Here is a 20552-nt window from a genome sequence, read left to right as displayed (position 1 = left end):
TGTTTATTATTATTTATAACAATTATTTAATATCTTTTTTCTTTAACAAACATGTAAAACCCATGAAAACCACACACTGATAACCCCAATTAGTTCATATTTATTACGGCGCTGCATGGGCGCTGCAGTCACGCTCGGAGCGAATAAAATATAAAAAGAAAAGAAGAGTATATAGTTCGCTCACTGTGGCTATAAAACGTATGCTAATTTTTCTATGATCCCTTTCTTTTATCTACTTGCTCAAATAGAAAAAAATAGATAAGTATACGCTCATAGATAAAAAAGATGCCACATGAAGAGACCCAGGCTCTAATGGCAAACCTCTTATGACTCTATTAAATATTTCCCAACAGATGGCAGGTACAACACTGTCTGACATTTTAACATGTCAAAATTGCCAACGAAAATAGATGTCAATTTATGTAAGATTCAACAATGTTAAAAAATGTGTATATAATGCCAAATTATTTATTTTTAGTGAATTATTAACACTATGCATTTGCAATTATTTCTTTTAAATCTTTTAACAATGATTTAGTGCTTCTAAATTTAATATAATGGTGAACTTGGTGAAATAAGTGTGTGCAGAACAATATCAAAACCGGCAAGATGGTCGACTCTATTGCAGATAGGGTTCCGGACCATGTCTTAGAAGTGATATTTTCATATTTAGATTTGCACGAACTAAGAAATTGTTCATTGGTGTGTAAAAATTGGTACAGATTTTTGAATGATGAAAACAATGACGTATGGAGAATGCACTGTATTAGTAAGCTTGCAGAAGAAGCATTGAAATCTGATTTGTTATCTTCTCTCCCTACTTATAAATCAAAATTACGAGCTTTTTATCATGCATGGAATCCTAATGACTGTTCAAGAAATGTCTACATAAAGCCCAATGGATTTACATTACATAGGTAATATAATTTTTTTTTTTTTGATAAGGGCGATGAATCTTAGATTCCATTTTTTCAAATAATAATAAAATAAATGCAACGTTCTAGAAATCCGGTTGCTCAAAGCACAGATGCATCCCGAGGTAAAATAGGTTTTCGTCATGGTAGACATACTTGGGAAGTCATATGGGAAGGCCCACTTGGAACTGTAGCTGTTATTGGAATTGCAACGAAAGATGCTTCGCTGCAATGCCATGGATATGTTGCTTTGTTGGGATCAGATGATCAAAGTTGGGGTTGGAATTTAGTAGACAATCATTTGCTTCATAATGGTGATGCGCAAGGAAATTATCCATTATTAAATAATGCACCGAAATATCAAGTAAGTGGATATTCCTATGATAAATGTACTTGTAAATTTAATTGTTTAATAGCAATATAATTGGCAATTAAATTTATTTAAATTTCAGGTTGGTGAACGAATACGAGTTATACTAGACTGTGATGATAACACATTATCCTTTGAGAAAAATTATGAATTTTTAGGTGTTGCATTTCGAGGTGAGAATTATTTTGTCATTCATTTTGAAAGCTATATAGTTACAATTTCCAATCAATTTGTTTGTGATAAATTAAGTATAAATTTCAGAAAATGAAATCTTTATGTGAATAAAAATCATTGCATTAGTGGAAATAACCCATGTTTCTTCAATGTAAATTAATAATAATTTTGATTATTTATTTGATTCAATTTCTTTGAATAGAAGAGTTCAAGCAGAGTACTAATAACCTGATTTAATAGTCTGCATCTATACGCACCTAGTTTCACATAGACATTTAATTTACAAGCAGTTAATAATTGCTCACCTGACATCCTCCAATCACCATTATAACCACGAACTCATAAAATATACTAATTTTATTTCAGCCTGTAATATGATTGTAATATTATTGACATATTGTGATTGATTTTATTAGGTTTGCCAGAGAAAAAACTGTATCCAACTGTTTCAGCTGTATACGGGAATACTGAAGTGTCTATGATATATCTAGGTCCTCCATTAGATGGCTAACATGCACTTTTTAGACCTGTTGCAGGTCAATTCTGGAGAGAGATAAAGATCTGTACTTATAAATTACTGTTTTTTAAAATTTCTAATCCATATTGTATGAAAAATGTCTTAAAAGAAAGCTATATAGATATTGTTTCAGCAACAAAACACCTAAAAAAGTGAGGAAATTAGGAAGACGTAAAAGTTCATTTAATAGATTTCTAATACAAAATGTAATCTCAATTTATTCAGTTTTTTTTTTAAATTGAACTTTAGATGTTAATATTATTGTTATAGAAAATATAGCAATAACAGATTCATAAATATATTTAATATTGTTGACAAATATGAAATCCATAAACAAAGAATCAGAAAGGAGTTTTTTTTTATTATTTGGAATTGTGTCATATCTGAATGTTATGTAAACTAAATACAGATATATTTTTTCACGTTGTTTATAAATAAGTGCAAGAGTGGTGTTAATATTATGGAAAACATTAGAACTAAAGCAAAATCATTGAAGATAACATCTAACATTTTGCTGATTTTTACACTGTACTTCGTAATTAAATTTGACAATAACAAAATGGAAATAATAGAAAATATTGAGTTTTTAATATTTTCAATTTTTTCTTTCATTCATTTATGATCAACGACAATTTTAAAGTCATTTGCACATGCACAATATTCGAACAAATTTGCTTTTTTCTTCCAAAAAATATGAAAATGTTATATGTATCTCGAATCTCACTTTAATGTGTAAATGCATTTAGTCATCTTAGAAGTCATCAATTAGCACATAATAGTCGAGTACCTAAACTAGTTTTTAACTATTTTTAACTTTTATATACATTATTGTAATTATGTTATCTTTCATGTGGAAGTAGTTCTTATTACTAAAACAATTATGTAAGCTATATTTGCAGTAATACACTACAAATGTAGCTGTATTTTAATCATTATATAATGTTGAAACAAAAATACAAGGAAAACTTTTGAATCTACTTATAAAATAAGCTCAATAAATTTATTTTAGAGTAATGGGCAAACTTAAGTATTTTATTCTAGGAGCTAAGTTGCAATTGTATGTTTACAATTTTGACTAGAAATTTCAATCATTATTTTAGAATTTATTAATTTTAATTTAATATTAGTTTTATTTATTTTTTTACTGCAAAAATATGTTTAAATATGTTTCCAAATTTGTGATGTAAATACTGTAAATACATATCTAACAACAAAATTTTGTTTATTTGGTAATCAACAATTTTTGGTTCCTCTAATCTTTAAGAAATGCTCAATTGCTCATTCATTTACACTCTTCAGCAACTGAAAAGCCCCCAATGTGATTTAATAAAGTAGTATAACAGGCAGCATTCACATAAATTTTATATTTCAATCATATATATGATCTTGCTTATCATGCTACATAATAAATAGCTATATATTATTATATTTTGATTATTTATGAAAAAAAGTTTCAATAATAAGTTTTTCCAATATGCACTTCACTTCAATTGAAATAATATGAAAATAAATTATTAATATTTATCATTTTAATTCTTAAGTAATAATTTTTTAACATTTAAATAATACAGCACTCAAATCGGAAAATAATGTATGATATCTTACAACAAAACTACTATAAATAAAAAAAGATTTTTAATATTTATAAAACTGACTTTTATCAAAATTTAAAGTTTTTCTACCAAACAGAATTTTAAAACAGCCCAGTAATACATCATTATTTATTGAATTTATCATTTCTTTAAAGACTTGCATTATTAATTGATCAGCACAAACGTAAATATGAGAGTTCTTCCTTATTATTGAAATGTTATAGAATATTATTATTTTGTTAGTAATATCACTAATACTTTGACTAGAATATCGATATCAATTACTCCTACAGACTTTCCGCCCCCACACGAAATTTTGAATGCTAACTTCTAATTTTCAGCATCAAATCAATAAAATAAAACTACAATGTAATTGCAATGAATGATATCAATGTGCAGAAGACTAGATTAGACTACTTATAATTAATCATAAAAAATGTGGATTTTAAATTCCTCAATAAAATTTGAACTTATCACTTGAATTGTTGAAATGTTTGCTTAGTAAGAATCTTATTAGTATTTAATATGAATATATGAATCTTGTAAGTAGTATGAGAATTTTTATATAACGGCAGGGAACCCAAAATATTAATTGTTTTAACACGTTTTCCATCGTAATATATCAAAAAGCTAGAAGTAATCTACATGTATAAGTGGCAAGTTGTATGAAATTCCCGAAGTTTCAAATAATCAACTTAATGTTGTAAGTGTTTATAAGCATACCGAGTTGATAAAAAGCCTTATAATCTGAGATACTATTCCATATTATACAATTTAGTTATTTATTATTTTCGTCAAATGATTTAAATATTATACATTATTGAAAAACGAACAAGCAAAAGGTCAAATGTTGAATGATTTTCAGGCCCAAAAAGCGCAGCTCATTTTTTCAAATTTTGATGAATTTTTAACATCAACCACTTATAGTAGAGCCATAATTTTTAATATGTTTAATATTTAAATAAGCTTCATAAAAAACATCGATTTTTTTTAACAGTTAATTACGAAGAAACTGCCCAGCCAATGTTTACCAAAAATTAATCAGCACTATTCCCAAACTGATTCTAGAACAAAAGTGGGACGAGATATTTTTGTCATAATAAATATAATTATTAAAATAAAAACCTAATTGAAAAAACAGAACGGCATAACATTATTAAAAAAGAACAAAATAAAGATTCATATGATGTATACAACAATTGAAAGAAAACATGCGTATATTTATCAATATTTTATATTCAACTAGTTGAGGGTTAAGTGTGACTATAATTTATAAATTACAACTTTAAGTGAAGTTGAGATCAGGTTCTGAAATATATATTATTGACAGTTCACATAATGGGCAAGATAGATAATAACAAATCAGTTTATCAAAACTGAACAAGAAATTCAAATTGTTAACTGCTAAGAAATATTTTTTTCCATTATATAATAAATATACCATTATATAAAAAATATAATATACATGATCATAAAAATCCATCTTTATTTTTACACAGTTTTTTTTATTCATTAAAAAAACTGATAGCTTGTAAATATTATTTTACATTCCATTCTTGTCCGAGTACAAACAAAAGTACTGTTTATGTCCTTGAACAGAATCTAGTTAGAATAGAACACAGTCAATGGTAATATTCTTAAGTGCTCCATAGAAAAGGCTCATTACCTCTTCATAATTATTAATTATATAGTTATATTATATAATTTTATAAATAATGAGTTTTTAATGTTAATAATTTAAAACATTTAAAAAAAATAATAAAGTTGTAAACCAAATTTACTAGATATGCCTCAAAAATTCATTCTAAATTTACACTGTGTAAAAATATTTGGATGATTCATATATTTATTATATAAGACAAGCAGAAAAAAAATTGATGGCACTATGAACATTATTTAACTTTTTTCATTGAAAGTTTATTCACTATCATACCAAAAATTGTTCGAAATTAATTTAAATGAAGTCAGCATTCTAAATTAAATATCAATCGAAGCTAATTTTACATCAAAAAATTATATCAGTAAAGTTTAAAGAAGTTTTACCAGTCATTTTTATATGCCTCATGTATATGAGGAAAACTATGATATAGATGCAAATAAATAAGAAGCTTTCGTATACTCGATAATAAGTCTACTGTACAGACTTATTTTTTCATGCTCATTGAGTTCAGAGTGAAATTCTTAAACTTGCTATTGAGTTAAGCTCTAGCATGAAATGTATTTATGAAAAGATATCACTTGAAAACAGTCTTTGGTCTTCATTATACATGATCTTTGGTAAATAGCATCTGAACAGAATATGTTAATTCGAATATATAATTAAAATTACAAAACTAAATAATATACATATTCCATGTCATTGATAGCAATGAGTACCTTGAAAAATTTAAAATTTAAATGTTATCGTATATATAAATATATGCATATACACATATAAATACATTTACATGTGAGCTTTATATGCACCGGTTTTCATAGTGAAAACATATTTGGAATGCAATTTCGAATCTAAACTAAGCTAGGATTATTTTTGTAAATATTGTTAGTAAGTAGCCATGCATTGCAACTTTCTAACCAATAAAGTGTCTAACTATTATAATGAGATCGAGAATTATCAATTGTTCCTATTTGTTAAAATTAATTCTAACTAAGTATGTTAATATAGAAATGAATTACCACAACCAATTACCAGTCATTTAATCTATATGTGTTTTACCATTTCTTTGATTTATATTATCTGTCTTACAGACACATATATTGTCACCTTGTCCAATTTCCTTGAAAGTTGATATTGTCAGGTCATTTTCCAACTTTGGCTTTACTTTGGTATAACTAAATTTTGTAAGTAAATAATTTGCACTAATGTAAAATAGTTTACACAATAATGGACATAAAAGAGCTTGGTGGGCAGATGCAATCAAACGATAATATGGACCTTGAAATGGATCTAATATTGCTGGACATAGCATATGGTTCAAATTAACTTGTGTTGGCTATAAAAAAGAAATAACAATGGATTATAAATGATAGCAATAACATTACTATTTTTTATATGAATACTTACTATTGCAAAACCTTGTAATATTACAAAGTGATATATTAAGATTAAACCATATGATAAACAATTCCAACTTAAATCACGTAGGGGTTCCATATTATAAACACCTACAAATAAATCAAATTTTATATTATTTACATACAAGTATTACCAAAAATCTGTTGGGTGCTATAATTTCCAATAGTTTCCACATTTTCAATAGCACTCAATTATTAATTTATCTTTTAACTAAATCATAATATGTTGAATAATTTACTTGTTGATTTCATTTAGAATAAGACTATTTAATTTGCTTATAATAAATTAACCATTATTCGTAAATTTTTAATAATATGTAGAACATACCTCCAAGTCTCAGGAGGTAATAAGGCACTACTAACATTAAAAAATGTTGAATCCAATAAATTGCTGCTTCCATTGGAATCTGAGAATTAATTAAATTATTATTTGCCGATATATTATAAATATATTAAAACACTGTTGTCATTACCATTCTACTTTCGGTCTCTGGGAAAATAAATGCCAAAAGAGGTCCATTCATATAATTTAAATGAATTCTAAATAATGCTGTAACTTTATTAGAAGGTGGAGCTGCTAATAAATAAATCTAAAATAAATAAATATCATTTAGTTGAAACCAACATGTAACATAACAATTTGTAAAAATCACCGGAGATTAAAAAACTTGCAGCATCAAGTATAATAAATTCTTGCAGCAGTGCAATTTATTTCAGTATTATGTAAGTTTATTTTGTTTACTGTTATATAACTATGTAAAAGTAATAAATAAGTAACTATAACTGATGCAATAACGTTCTCCACTTTAATAAGCTTGCTCGCAATATAATTTGTCAAATATCTTACTTGAATAGCAGTTGTCACATGGCAGGGGTTAAGAATATATATCACAGTTTTTGAAGCAAATTTGAATCCAATTTCCATACCCCAAATGAGGGACATTATAATAAGTAGCAAGCGTTTTCCTCCACGTTCAGTTCGAACATATTGTGTTGGTTGCGATGGTGACAAGTTTAAATAACCCCAAATGATTAGAACTAAGGAAAATATTAAGACTATTACGGTTTCCTTCTGACGCCATTCTGATGATAAATAATAGGCACATTCTGGTCCAGTATTACGAGGTATTTTCGGATTTACTCCACTGTAGGCCCAATCAAACCCACCCATTATTGCTAAAAATGGTCAGTTAGGTTATACAACTTGCACAATTGCACTGATACAAATGAATGTGCGTGGATACGTGTGTTTATAAATAATTAATGTGCTTTTGTACATATCATTATGTGCAAGGTCTTACATTTTAGTAATATTATTCCAATAATTTAAACGTCAAAACTTGAAGCTAAAGCAAACTAGTATCAGACACACAGATTTAGATTGCATAAACATAAGCATAACTGCATTTCAAATGCAATATCGTTCAAATTTCAGCATTCACTTTTGTCTCAGACATAAATTTATGAAGTCGAAGCAGTAACCAATATGCCATTCGGCTTTTATTTACGTTTGTTTGCTACCATGGTACAGTGTTGCCATTACATAAAATATTTATTTATTAATCTAATAAGAATCCATGATAAAGGGTTGTGAACATAGATAAAAAACACGGATGGATTAACAAAATTTGCAGTTACTATTTAGATAATTAGATGGAGCTGCTAAAAAATCGTGTCTTAAGGCAAATTGCTGGAACTTACCGTACCGTAACGAAATGTTCGAGGAATACTGAATGTTTTCAAATAGATTTTTATAAATATTGTAACATTGGCTAATATTTATAAGAATTATATAAACTGAATTGCAAAGTTGAAATTATTTGTTTAAAATATATTAGAACCATAGTCAGAATTAAAAATAAAATCTGAATGATTTTCGATATACAAAAAAAAATTTTTTTTGAAAAAAAAAAATCAATTATTTTGTTAAGACAAGCTGAAAGTTCTTTGAATCATTTAAATTGGACGCTTAGTCCTCTCAAAAACTGCAATTTTTTACATATTTAGCTCCGTATCTTCGAAATGGCTGCCTTTGCCAAAAACTAATAAACACTTCTCCTAATCATTACTAATTGAATGTTTTTTAGATCATTCAAATCGGATACTGCGTTCTCTCAAAAACTCGATTTATATTTTCTGCACTCTTTGCTCCGTATCTCCAAAACGGCTGGACCTGCCTTTGCCACAAACTAATCAGCTCTTCTCCCTATCAATAGGAATCGAATTTTTTTGAACCATTCAAATCGGTTGATCCGTGCGCCCGAAAACGTGACTGGAAATTTGTATCCATACATACATACACACACACATCCATTTTTCTGAGGTATGCCAAAATGTTCAGAAATCTTCAAAACGTCGAGAAATGTAAAAATTTTCAATTTCGATTTTCGGCCCATTACAATAACTTACCCTACGGGAAGTTAACTAGTAGTGTAATGCTTCGTGCCTTAAGGCAAATTGATGGAACTTCCCGCAGCGCAACGAAATATTCGGGGAATATTAAATGTTTTCAAATAGATTATTATAAACACTGTAACAATGTCTAATATACTCATTTATAAGAATTATACTAACTGAATTATCAAGTCACAATTATTTATTTAAAGTATATAAGTGAGCTTTAGAACTTTATCCAAAATTAAAATTAAAATTTGTATTATTTCCAAAATCAAAAAAAAAAAAATTGAAACAGTTTTTTTTCCAAAAGCAATTATTTTGTTAAAACGGATACTTAGTTTTGCTATTTTTTGTACATTTAGCTTAGTTCTGCTATTTTTTGTCTAATTTAGAAGGTTGTGGATCATTCCTAACATTTATCATTTAAATGATACTTCCAAATTTGTAATAATGTTGAAGAATTCAGATATCAAATAAAATCTTTACTTCAAAATTTATCAATCAAGTTCCATTATAATCAGTACTATTTTTGACATTAATTACGATACATAATATGGAAAAATATATTTATCATTTGATTGTTTGAAAACAATTGTTTCTCTTAAACATATAAACATATGTTTGTTCGGATATTAATTGAAAAAAGCACATGTACTGCGTTGCCCTTTAGGTACTCGTTGATATAAAAATAACACAATAATTCATTATAAAATTATATATCAGTTAATAATCTTTAATTAGTACAGTTTAAATAAAATCTGCTTTTATATTGCTTCTATTACAAGATAAGTGCCCTGAATTAGATATCACATTGTCATTTAAACATTACTATATGTCCGCACAAAATAATGGAAATAATAATCAATGTAAAGAATTTAAACTACCAAATAATGCATCGTTGTTTGGGTACCATTGAACTTCCTGCTGGACATTTGAAAGCCTCGGCAAATTCTGGCATATTTGACACAGGCACATTGGCACGAAATCTGCTTGGGGAATGAATCATTTTTGGGTAGTAGGATTGAAAACTTTCTGTAGTTCTAGTTTCACACCAACCCTGAAAAATATTGTTTATTCAGAAAATTAATAATAAATAGTGGCCTTATAAAACAAATTTTATTTACTAAAAAACTTATTTTGAAGAGATTCCAAAAAAGCTTCAAATATATAACTGAATTGCAAAATTTTAAGAATATCAAATTGATGTATAAATTATCATATAATGGTACACTTACCGTGCCGTAGCTTATGAAAAACATTTGTTCAGCTGTATATAGTTTTTTCCCGACTTGATATTCAGTTCGATGGGATCTTGTAATTAATTTAAAAGCAATATAAGCTTCACGCAGTCCACCATTATCAGCAATATTTTCGTTCAAAGTTTGCGCTCCTGGAACCTAATTATACATAGTACCAAGTTATTACCACATTGAATGTATTTATTAGCAAATTTCACTGATTTGTCAAATTCATTTAAAAAGAGCAAGTATTATATTGAATAAAAAACACTCAGAAAGAAACACATTTTATCAAACCTACAGGTTTTCCTATTTCAGGTATGATTTTTTCGTTATATTGCTGGATAAAACATTCTGCACGTTTATTATATTCGGAAAGGGTATTGCCCATCCACCATTCTGTTAGCTGACCAGAACCATCTAAGTTCTTGCTGCTGTTATCAAATGCATGAGTTATCTCATGACCAATAACTGCACCGATTCGACTGTAATCCATTACTCTAGAAATAAAACACAAAAATTGTTAAAAGATTGGAGAAAAACAATATTTAATACCATAACACACAATGAAATCATAACACTGGAAGTGGAAATTTTTTATGATTTGGTTTCAACCTACCGCATTCCAGATGTAAAAAATGGCGGGTGCATTAGAGACATAGGAAACGCTGAAAATATATAATTATATATATTTTAAATATACTTATTATTGTTAGGTAAATACTGAATACGCATATCCACTTACTAACTCTATTATTGAATTTATTATAATAGGCATTTACAAGTAATGGCGATTGGCTCCATCTATAAAGAAATAATTAGTTTTTTATACGATTTGTTATTTATATGTTTTGTTATTTACAAGCAACTTACCTGTTTCTATCTCGAGGTTCATCCAGAATTATTAAATTAGTCTGAGGCTAAAAGCTCTCAATCTGTTCATATTTCCAAAATGATCATACCGGCAAATTCGTAAAGGTTTAAAATGTTCATCAAGATACAAATCACTATTTACTTCGTTTGGAAAACCCATTTGAACAAGCAACGAATCAGCCTTAATTTTTGCCAATTTCTTTGTTTCCGCATCCATCCAGTCATTTGAAATCATGAGCTCCAAGAAGGATTTTCGCAGTTCATAAACCATTGTAGAAGCCTTTAATAAACAATTATAGATATTAAAATTAAAAAAAATCTATATTCAAATTCATTAGGTGCAAGGGGCATTTTTTTCTTAAGACATAAAACATACGATATATGTAAATAATTTACTCTAACGATACAGAATGACATGAAACGTCGAAAAACAATTAGCAGGTCAGATTTTCTGGCAAAAACATAAACTTCCCCTAAGTGTTGCCTGCAAAAATAGAATACAAACTTATTGACTTACATGCTGTATTAAATGTTCTGGAACATGCCTTTTTCTGTATTCATAAGCTATAGCCCCACTCATGCCAATTGAAGGAAAATCAAGCACCTTTCTGAGGCAGGTCTTCCATCTGTATTTATAGTGATAAAAAGAGTTTTATTTTTCAAATCAATTTTGCATTGAAGAGTTTATGCATATACACGTATAGGCACGAATCCTTTGTAGAATAAACAGAAACTAATAAAATTTGTTTGAGAAAATAACAGGGCCCTCAAGTAATATAACCATTCACATCTTTACGGTATATTTATAATCTTTAGTAAATTAAAGTAATAAATAATATCTCAACAAAACTATACAATTGATAAGTCTGCTTCAACATTCAAATTTGTGTGTATAATATTTATTGAAAAGAAAAGCGCCACTGGATTTAAGCCATCAACTCTCCTGATAAAAATGGAAATAACTTGATCATTATTTATAAGAAATTATTCAATAAGTAAATAGTTAAAATTATATAATTATCAATAAAATATTATGAATTTTATATCGAATGGAAAAACAACTACTGAGTTGTTTTTTCCAACATGCCCTTGTAGTATAGCAATGTCCCTTTTCGGCCGACTATTGTAAATTCATCAAATTTATTGAATGTTCTTTACTGGACAGTTGTGAATAAAAGAGATAATAAAAAAAATATTATTTTCTATAGTTAATAATAAGGTGACCATACGTCCCGGTTTGGCCGGGACAGTTCCGAATTTCTATCCTTGTATCCAGGGTTTATCAAAGAGCCCAAAATTGGGCCCGAATTCAAATCTTTTGTCCTGGATTGTCCCAATTTTTACAACAATTAATGAAAACAAACAAACAAGTGCTATTTTTTTCAAATTCATTATGAAGAAAATAGACTAGAAGTGTAATACATATAATATAATAGCTTAGAAAAAAAGTATTTCTTAAAAATTCTTACTAAAATCCCGCAATTCTTGAATCTTTAAATAACATTAGTTATTTCAAAGACCCCTCTCCCCATATTTTATATTCCCGGATTTTAACATAAATAAAAATTGCCGTCCCGGTTTTGCCTTGAAAAAGTATGGTCACCTTAGTCAACAACCATATATCCATTTTCTCACCTGGGATAAGATAAATGCCCTTGTGTAGCATAAAATTTCTCTGCTGCACTTCTCATTGAGATATGAGTTTCTGGACCAAGGTACGTAAGCAATCTTAAGATAGCAAAATTGTTGATAATCCTCTCCGGAGTTTCATTAAATAATTGTATAATTTGTACAACCGAAGTAAAAAATGGCATATAAATCCGTGTCTTATCTGAAATTTTCACTTTGGTATGCGTAAATATGTGGCATAGATATTTTTTCCAGTTGAGCTGAAATATGAGGAATAAATAAGATTCAAATCAGTGCTTTTGGCAATAAATACTGAATAAAATTATGCGCTTTTTGCGAGTACAATTTTTTAATATAAATTTGTCAATCTGATATTTCATGTGGATTATGAAGTTAAAACTTCTTATAATTTTATTCATATCCATAATTTTATAAATATTTGCTGTAATGTATAGTCGTATCATGTTAGCATACAACAAGTATGAGCAAAAAATTAAGCTTTAAAATATTTATTTCTATCAGGTGAAAAATTTTATTAAAAAGAAACTTTCATTAAACAAGAATTGTTATTAATAATTGCTCATTCACTTTTATCAAGTTTATATTCACCTTTTTATCAGATGGAATATATTCTTGTGTCCATTTTTGCAATTCTTTTACAGTCATTGGAAGTATCGGTGTTGCACCTGGTTTTTTTAAAGGCAATGAACCCGCCTAAAATTTCATATCAAATTAATATAAACAATTTGAAATAATTTAATATAACTGCATGCAAAGTTTCTTACTGATTTCAGTTTCTTCATAAATTCAACGACTTCTAGTACTTCTTCCCGGATTTTGTTATAAGGAACAAAAACATCAGTATATTTTTGAATTACTTGAACCATCTATAAAATTTAAAACTAATTTTCAACAATATTACTTATATAGTTACAGTTGTTTCAGAAAAGTTAGATTTACCTCAATTAAATAAACAACGTAAGGAATATCGTCCCGTATTTCTGTATCCAAATTATTGTCAATATAATCATCCACGGTTCGAGGATTATCAACCAATTGAAATGGTAATAATAGAGAATCTCTATCAATCTGTGAAAAATATAATGATAATTCTATGATTAGGTTTTTGTTACTTTTTTCTACGGCATTCTTTATATTGCTATATCTTTTGCTATTGCTACGATTCTTTTAGGTTGATATGAACTATTTTTTATTTAATAATTAAATTTAATAATCTTAACTTCAATCACACAAATATAATTACCTTATTTATCTAAATTGAGAAAATAATAGAATATATTTTATAATAGAAGAAAAAATACTGTTGATTTCTGTTATTTTAAAGAAAATTCGATGACAAATAATAAAAACCCAAAAGGAAACATTTATGTCTAAAAGTTAAAATTATGTAAGATTAAAGAATTTATTAATTAAAGAAAGATTAATAAATAATTTGTATTTTATTCATAAAATTCCACTAAAATAATATGCACGCTCGCAAAAAACTTGATTGAAAAACTGAAAAAAACAGATATTCTTCTACAAATTCTTTAAATTAATTTTGTAATAAAACTTTCATATAATTGCCTGCACAATGAATAGAAAAAATAAAATTATGTTTCCTGTTAATCTTGTCCTCCATCAATATATACTTACATAAACTAACATTTCATTGCTGTCGAAAAGATTGCTTTGAGCATAAAAATTAAAAAACGTGGGAATTCCAAATTCCGATGATATATCAGCAATTTGGTACCATGAAAAGCCATTTGATTTCTTCCAGCCAGGTGTGATTATTGGCAAACCTCCAAGCCGGATTAATAATCGCTCTAGTTCGCCAAGGCCCAGGCGATCGATGAAATCTGTTGCAGAATTTACATCGAATTGATCAAATAAATATTTAAAAATTTATTACTATCAAAAAATCAACGTGGTTACATAAGTATATGTAGAGCGGGCTTAAAGATCCGCGGGTAAAAAGGCCTTTTACCGATATCTCAAAAACAAGTAAAGTTAAAAAATTTTAACAACAATATTTGAAAGTAGAGGGAAAAATATGTACAACCAGCCATCACCTTCCAACTCCGCTGATGAATATTTTGGACCATATATCAGATCAAGATTATATATAGAGATATCTCTGTAAAAAATGTACCCATAAATTTATATTTTGCATTGGTTGAATAATGTAACTATTATTTTGTTAAATCCCTTTAGAATTAGACATTGGTTTGTCCTCTGTCCGTCCGATATGGTAAAAAAAGCCAAGTGACAAATTTTTGAAAAATAGCAAAAAACACATTCCTGGAGCGATAAATTAGCTGGGAGTTGTTCTGAACATAGTCATATAGTTGTTTTTTGTAATGTGTTATTTGTTGTTATGTAGTTCGTTTGGTTTTCATAATATAATTGCTCAAAGTCAAATTGGACCGACCCTAACCCTATATATAGATATATCTATTTCTTTTTTAACTTTCCGAAGTAGAAGTTTATACTTTTGCCAGGTAAACTGTATTGCTAATTTTGTGTTTTATCGACGCTTCAAGTCATTCTAAATCGTGTGAGACCAAATTTGAAAAAATAATGTGTTGGTGTGTATGCGGGCCAATTTTTGAAGTTTTAACAAAACCACTGAACCGATTTCAAATATTTAAAGCCATTAGATACAAGCCGTTTCTTTATAAATAGCAGGAAAATGAATATTTTTTTGTCCACGTTTTAGGCAAAAATACTGAATCAATTTTAAAAATTGAAAAAGGTTTCGAAAGATAACAGTTAAAAGTCGTCTAATTAAGGTCATGACCCCCGTGACCATTCCCCTTCCACTCCGCCACTGTGCATATGTTACAATTTATTTGAATCGCGGAAATGTCTTCACTATTTTGTTTAGTTATTTTCTAGCGTCTAACCTGAAGCATTAATTGTCATGGCAAGAATATAAAAAACATGTATATTTGTTAATATGTTTTGTAAAACTAATTATTTGTAAAGTAAAAGTTATATCCTACGCGCTTGTAATATTTCTAAAAAAGTTTCACAATATTTTTATAATAAACTCGATGAGCCTGATTTTGTATTCTGATATGAAATGAAATAGAATAATATATAAAAAAAATCATTTAAATGCAATTGAAAATCACAAGTGTCTTCTTGACAATTTCAGATTTAAGTAAAATTCGCTTTAGTTTGATACAATTGTTATTGTTATCTCTAGAGTATATAATTCTATATTAAAATATTCTCAGACCTTGGAATATGTTTCGAATTGAAACCCGTATTTAATTATTTTGAATATACGGCCAATTATAAACCAGTTCACAGATACATATGTACTTATACGTACTTATTTCAATGTTTTTAGCAACATATTAAAAGATATGATGATATAAGAGTATTAATACTTACATGTATCCATACATCCTGCAAACATATCTTTTGCTTTTCGTAAAGCAGTTGGGTCATTTATCTTTTTTGGCTCTTCTATAATTTCTAAAATAAAATAAAATAGTATTAGAACTAAACCTAGTATAGATGTACCCATATATTATAATGGCAATAATAGGAAATGGCTGATGGGTTGGATGAAAAGAATATTCTAAGATCTTCGCGCGATCTAGCAGTTAGACAAATTGTATTGTCACAAATACAACAAACTTTATAGTATTTCATTAACCCCAAATGAATAAAAAGCAGTTGATAAATAAAGAAGAAACGGTTATTGATACATAGATTTTTGATAAGATAAAATACTAATACTATATTTGTTATATTCTCTTTCAACAATAATAAAAAGATAAGCTAAGACATTATTTCTTTACCAGACATAAATATTTAATTTTAAATTCTGATTAAATGATGAAGAATATGACTTGAATATTTTGGTTTAACGGATCCAAACAACACACCTCTACATTTTTCTTCCAGTTCATCTTGCACAATGGCATAATGATCTATGTAAGGGTAGTCTTCTGGTATTGGTTTAGCACTTTTAAAATTTCCACAGGTGAATTCATAAAAATCTTCACATGGATCTGCGCTAAAATTCATGTAATTCCATTCTGGAAATTCCCAGTTCGCTAAAATATTAGATAATAAAATAAAATAATTTAGTTAATGATAAAGGATCATGAAATCACTTTTTAGCAGTAAAATTCATTAATATCATCAATATTTACAAACGGTAATTGATAAAATCTTTGCTTTCATGCCAAATTCAGAAACGTTATAACGTTTTTTATTTTAATAAACATACACTAATTTTTTCGTTCTTATTTTGATTTATAATTATAAATCACTTACCATAGTTAATATTTTTTTGTTTGGGTGCATCTTCTGCGACAATTAGGGTGATCAAAGAACACAAACACATCCATGCACAGAACCTCCGCGTTCTTAAAGAAAAATATATTTACTATTACTACAAATTACAAATTTTTGATTATTGAACATACCTATATGTATTCTCAAAAATTTCAACATCTTAATATATTTAGTGTATACAGTTCTTTAAACATTGTCTGACAGAAACAAAATTGTTAACTTATATTTGAAAAGAAATCACTATATATAATAATTGCTTTTCTATTAAATGATATTTTTTGTATGTAAAATTTAAACATTTTTATAACATCTTATTATAGAAATCTATCCTGGTGCAATGAGATTTTTTATTCCAAAATTAAATTCTTTATCTAACTCATTTATCCAATTATAAATTCCCGAATTATCAATACCTTGAAATAATAATTCAAGTAAATCTTATAAAGTAAAATTTGAAGTTAGTGTTTTCATTTCTATTTTTCTTATATTAATGTATAAATTTTTGGTAATTTTAGTAATTTTCAAATTTGTACAACGTACATTAGCTATATGTAGTAGAAAAGTTTTAAATTTTAGTTTGAAGACTTAAAGTTTAATAAATTAAATACATTCGAATAAAAAGTAATACATGAACATGTTAAGTTTTTAAAAGGTTAAGTTTGTGAAATATAACATTGTTTAATTATTAACTTTAGTATATATGTTTGAAATGTTTCGCATACCAATGACGTTATTATATGACTAACAGTTCAGAAATGTTTAATTATTTATTTATAAACAAATACTTTTGACGCCGTGATTTGATATTTGTTTTGTTACTGAATTTAATTCTTGATTAAATACATGAGATCGTATAATTAGTTTAAAATCACAAATGCTGACTTTACTTTTTCATTAATAATATTATAAGCTTAATCAATAAATCATTTATATATCAGCCTGCATTAAAAATTAAATCTTCAGGGTTTATTTATTACCTCGATATCATCTTATAATTCTTTTTAAATATACACGTTCTATTTACTTAATCCACTATAAGGTTGCAATTGTAACAGATGTAAAAAAAATACTCACAAAATTATTCGCGTTAATTGAACAAATGTTTCAATAGACCTAATCTTTATCTTATACTGATAAAATTTAAGATATTATTAATTGTATAGAAAAACTTATACATTGAAAGGGCTTATATATATATTATATATATATATATATATATATACTCCAAAGGTACAAAAATAATCATTCGCCAAAATTGGGAAATGATGCATTTTCAAGGTAAGGTCCAGCAAGATTGTTATATAAATTGCAAATCATTGAATGGCCAGTCATGATAAATGTAAATAAAACTTGAATGCGAAAATATTAATAAGCTTATTTATAATTATAAATTATACCTAGTGGTGTATTGCATCGTGCCATTAGGCAAATTGCTGGAATTTCCCAGACCTTAATGAAATATTCGAAAAATATTAAATATTTTAAAATAGATTATTATAAAAAATGTAACTTTTATTAGTCTTATTTTATAAAAAGTAAATAAAAAAAACTTAATCAATCGGATTTAAAATGAAAAATTTTGTCTTACAATTAGTTATAACATTTCTAAGTATTATATAAACTCACACAAATTAAAATTATTTATTTGAAGTATATAAGTGATGTTGAGAACTTTAGCTAGAATTAGAATTAAAATCCGAATATATTCTTCGATATTCAAAAAGATATTTTTTTGAAAATTCAAAAAAATTATTTTATTAAAATAAACAAAGTTCTTTCATCAAGAGCAATCGCTTTATCAACACAAAAAGAACGTTTTTTCAATAATTCAAATCAGATAATTCTCTCAAAAACTGCTATTTTTGCACATATATCTTCAAAACGGCTAAGCTTGCCAGTGCCAAAATCTAATCACTTTTTTTCCCCATCATTACGAATCGAATGTTTTTTGGGTCATTCAAATCGGTTGATCCGTACTTTTAAAAACTGACATTTTAACACTTTTTGCTTCATATCTCCGAAGCCGCTGGACCTGTCTTTGTCAAAAACTAATCAGCACGTCTCCCCATCACTAAGAATCGAATGTTTTTTGAACCATTCAAACCGGATAATCCGTACGCCTGAAATCGTCGACGAAAAATTGTCTCTACACATACACACACACATCTATTTTTCCTGAGGTATGCCAAAATGTTTAGAAACCTCTGAAACGTAAAGATATGCAAAAAAAATTATTTACGATTGTTGGCCCATTACTAACTTACCCTACGGGAAGTTAAAAATATCGTCCAAAATAGTTTAGAAAGTCTAAAATAATTATAATTATTATTAGCAAATATATAGTTGTATTGTATGCAGTCTACTACAGTTTCAAATAATTATACTAAGAGTAAATGTCTGTTTGCTTAAATTCTCAAATGATATCCGCCAAACGGTTCTTCTATTTTCAAAATTTGTCCAGAATTTTCACTTTTCTGCTGATTTTACAGAAAAGACTCGGCCGATCGCCCCGCAAACAAAACATTGTTGACAATTAATCCAGAATAACTTGAAACGTCGAGAAAACATACAATTAGTGAAATTTTTGACTAAAACTAACTTCTCACTGAAAGTGAATAAAATGAAATTTCCAATGTACAAAATTTCATGCAACTAACAGAATGAATCTTTTATTTCTTTTTGTTGAGCATCTAACAAACCAATTATTTTTTAGGATGAAATTTTGTAGAAAACATGTATTTTTCAGCCACGAGACTGTCACACATAATACGCATGACCCATGATCTTTCATTTGAACCATTATATGTGATAAGAGTCTTTTTCCAGAATTTTAAATTCTACAAAAATATCAATCCAGTAATGTGAGTTATTCGTATTTTTTATTTTTACAAATAATCAATCATTTTTAATTGGATTAAGATAAAATAACTCGACAGTCGATTGTAATCTTTTTCTGAAAGCCAATAACAATAAAAATGATTAATTTTATTTTAAATCTTTAATCAAATAGAATTATATACCAGTCATAATTCGAACCTAAGATTTTAAATAGCTTATGACGTTTCCTTAACTACTGCAATGACTAATAATTAGTTATTAATAACAGAAACTAAACAGAAAATTGATAATCAATCACTATTTTCATTGAAAATTTAACACCAATTAAAAACATAAGGTCAAAATGGAGTTGATGAGAGAAATGTTCATTCAAATGTCATCGAAGAAAATATAAAACTCAAAGATGTTGACTAGAAATATGACGAAAATGCTTATTATTCCATGAAATAATTGCCAATGTAAACTGGAATCACAAAAAGTAAGAAGTATAATTTAAATACCTTATTGAGTGTACAATGTGGCCGACCAGTATTCATGTTAATTTGAAAGCAATTCCATTGCGACAGTAACTTGATACAGTGGTATCGAACCTAACAAACCATTGATTCATCAATT

General features: G+C 27.4%; 4 protein-coding genes across 4 annotated transcripts; 1 reads left to right on the top strand and 3 right to left on the bottom strand.

Annotated features, from left to right (window-relative positions):
- The first annotated feature begins 462 nt into the window (after positions 1–462).
- Positions 463–2062, top strand: LOC113385248 (F-box/SPRY domain-containing protein 1). The gene is made up of 4 exons (XM_026623081.1): positions 463–917; positions 1005–1278; positions 1367–1457; positions 1875–2062. The coding sequence occupies exons 1-4, from the start codon at positions 610–612 to the stop codon at positions 1967–1969; spliced, it is 768 nt and encodes a 255-aa protein (XP_026478866.1). The 5' UTR covers positions 463–609; the 3' UTR covers positions 1970–2062.
- A 4107-nt stretch (positions 2063–6169) lies between these two features.
- On the bottom strand, positions 6170–8144 carry LOC113385280 (transmembrane protein 164-like). Its single transcript, XM_026623124.1, has 6 exons — positions 7944–8144; positions 7490–7818; positions 7116–7232; positions 6971–7049; positions 6632–6732; positions 6170–6560 (listed from the first exon to the last, which is right to left on the bottom strand). Exons 2-6 carry the CDS (start codon positions 7811–7813, stop codon positions 6264–6266), a joined length of 918 nt encoding a protein of 305 aa, XP_026478909.1. The 5' UTR covers positions 7814–7818; positions 7944–8144; the 3' UTR covers positions 6170–6263.
- Positions 8145–9919: 1775 nt separating this feature from the next.
- On the bottom strand, positions 9920–11172 carry LOC113386092 (neprilysin-1-like). The gene is made up of 5 exons (XM_026623900.1): positions 11151–11172; positions 10897–10945; positions 10579–10777; positions 10275–10436; positions 9920–10096 (listed from the first exon to the last, which is right to left on the bottom strand). Exons 1-5 carry the CDS (start codon positions 11170–11172, stop codon positions 9920–9922), a joined length of 609 nt encoding a protein of 202 aa, XP_026479685.1.
- Positions 10912–17162, bottom strand: LOC113385268 (neprilysin-like). Its single transcript, XM_026623107.1, has 12 exons — positions 17079–17162; positions 16685–16855; positions 16185–16268; positions 14436–14641; positions 13740–13868; positions 13565–13666; positions 13389–13493; positions 12786–13039; positions 11668–11776; positions 11151–11430; positions 11023–11081; positions 10912–10945 (listed from the first exon to the last, which is right to left on the bottom strand). The coding sequence occupies exons 1-10, from the start codon at positions 17146–17148 to the stop codon at positions 11182–11184; spliced, it is 1479 nt and encodes a 492-aa protein (XP_026478892.1). The 5' UTR covers positions 17149–17162; the 3' UTR covers positions 10912–10945; positions 11023–11081; positions 11151–11181.
- Positions 17163–20552: the final 3390 nt, after the last annotated feature.

The sequence above is a fragment of the Ctenocephalides felis genome, unplaced genomic scaffold (genome assembly GCF_003426905.1).
Source record: "Ctenocephalides felis isolate EL2017-DRISC unplaced genomic scaffold, ASM342690v1 CF-g0.4_SCAFFOLD_03571, whole genome shotgun sequence".
In the NCBI taxonomy this organism is placed as follows: Eukaryota; Metazoa; Arthropoda; class Insecta; order Siphonaptera; family Pulicidae; genus Ctenocephalides; species Ctenocephalides felis.
Note: the sequence above shows the minus strand (reverse complement) of the source record. Positions and strands in the feature narration are given on the sequence as shown.

Coding starts and splice junctions, on each gene's coding strand:
- LOC113385248 (XM_026623081.1), top strand. CDS start 610: ATGGTCGACTCTATTGCAGATAGGGTTCCGGACCATGTCTTAGAAGTG. Junction 1,279..1,366: donor ATAATGCACCGAAATATCAA/GTAAGTGGATAT, acceptor TTTAAATTTCAG/GTTGGTGAACGAATACGAGT. Junction 1,458..1,874: donor TTTAGGTGTTGCATTTCGAG/GTGAGAATTATT, acceptor TGATTTTATTAG/GTTTGCCAGAGAAAAAACTG.
- LOC113385268 (XM_026623107.1), bottom strand. CDS start 17,148: ATGTGTTTGTGTTCTTTGATCACCCTAATTGTCGCAGAAGATGCACCC. Junction 16,269..16,684: donor ACTGGAAGAAAAATGTAGAG/GTGTGTTGTTTG, acceptor ATTTTATTTTAG/AAATTATAGAAGAGCCAAAA. Junction 13,667..13,739: donor ACGTTGTTTATTTAATTGAG/GTAAATCTAACT, acceptor TAAATTTTATAG/ATGGTTCAAGTAATTCAAAA.
- LOC113385280 (XM_026623124.1), bottom strand. CDS start 7,813: ATGGGTGGGTTTGATTGGGCCTACAGTGGAGTAAATCCGAAAATACCT. Junction 7,233..7,489: donor ATGTGACAACTGCTATTCAA/GTAAGATATTTG, acceptor TATTTATTTTAG/ATTTATTTATTAGCAGCTCC. Junction 6,733..6,970: donor TTACCTCCTGAGACTTGGAG/GTATGTTCTACA, acceptor ATTTATTTGTAG/GTGTTTATAATATGGAACCC.
- LOC113386092 (XM_026623900.1), bottom strand. CDS start 11,172: ATGAACCTCGAGATAGAAACAG. Junction 10,778..10,896: donor TTTTTTACATCTGGAATGCG/GTAGGTTGAAAC, acceptor TTTTATTTCTAG/AGTAATGGATTACAGTCGAA. Junction 10,097..10,274: donor TTTTCATAAGCTACGGCACG/GTAAGTGTACCA, acceptor AATATTTTTCAG/GGTTGGTGTGAAACTAGAAC.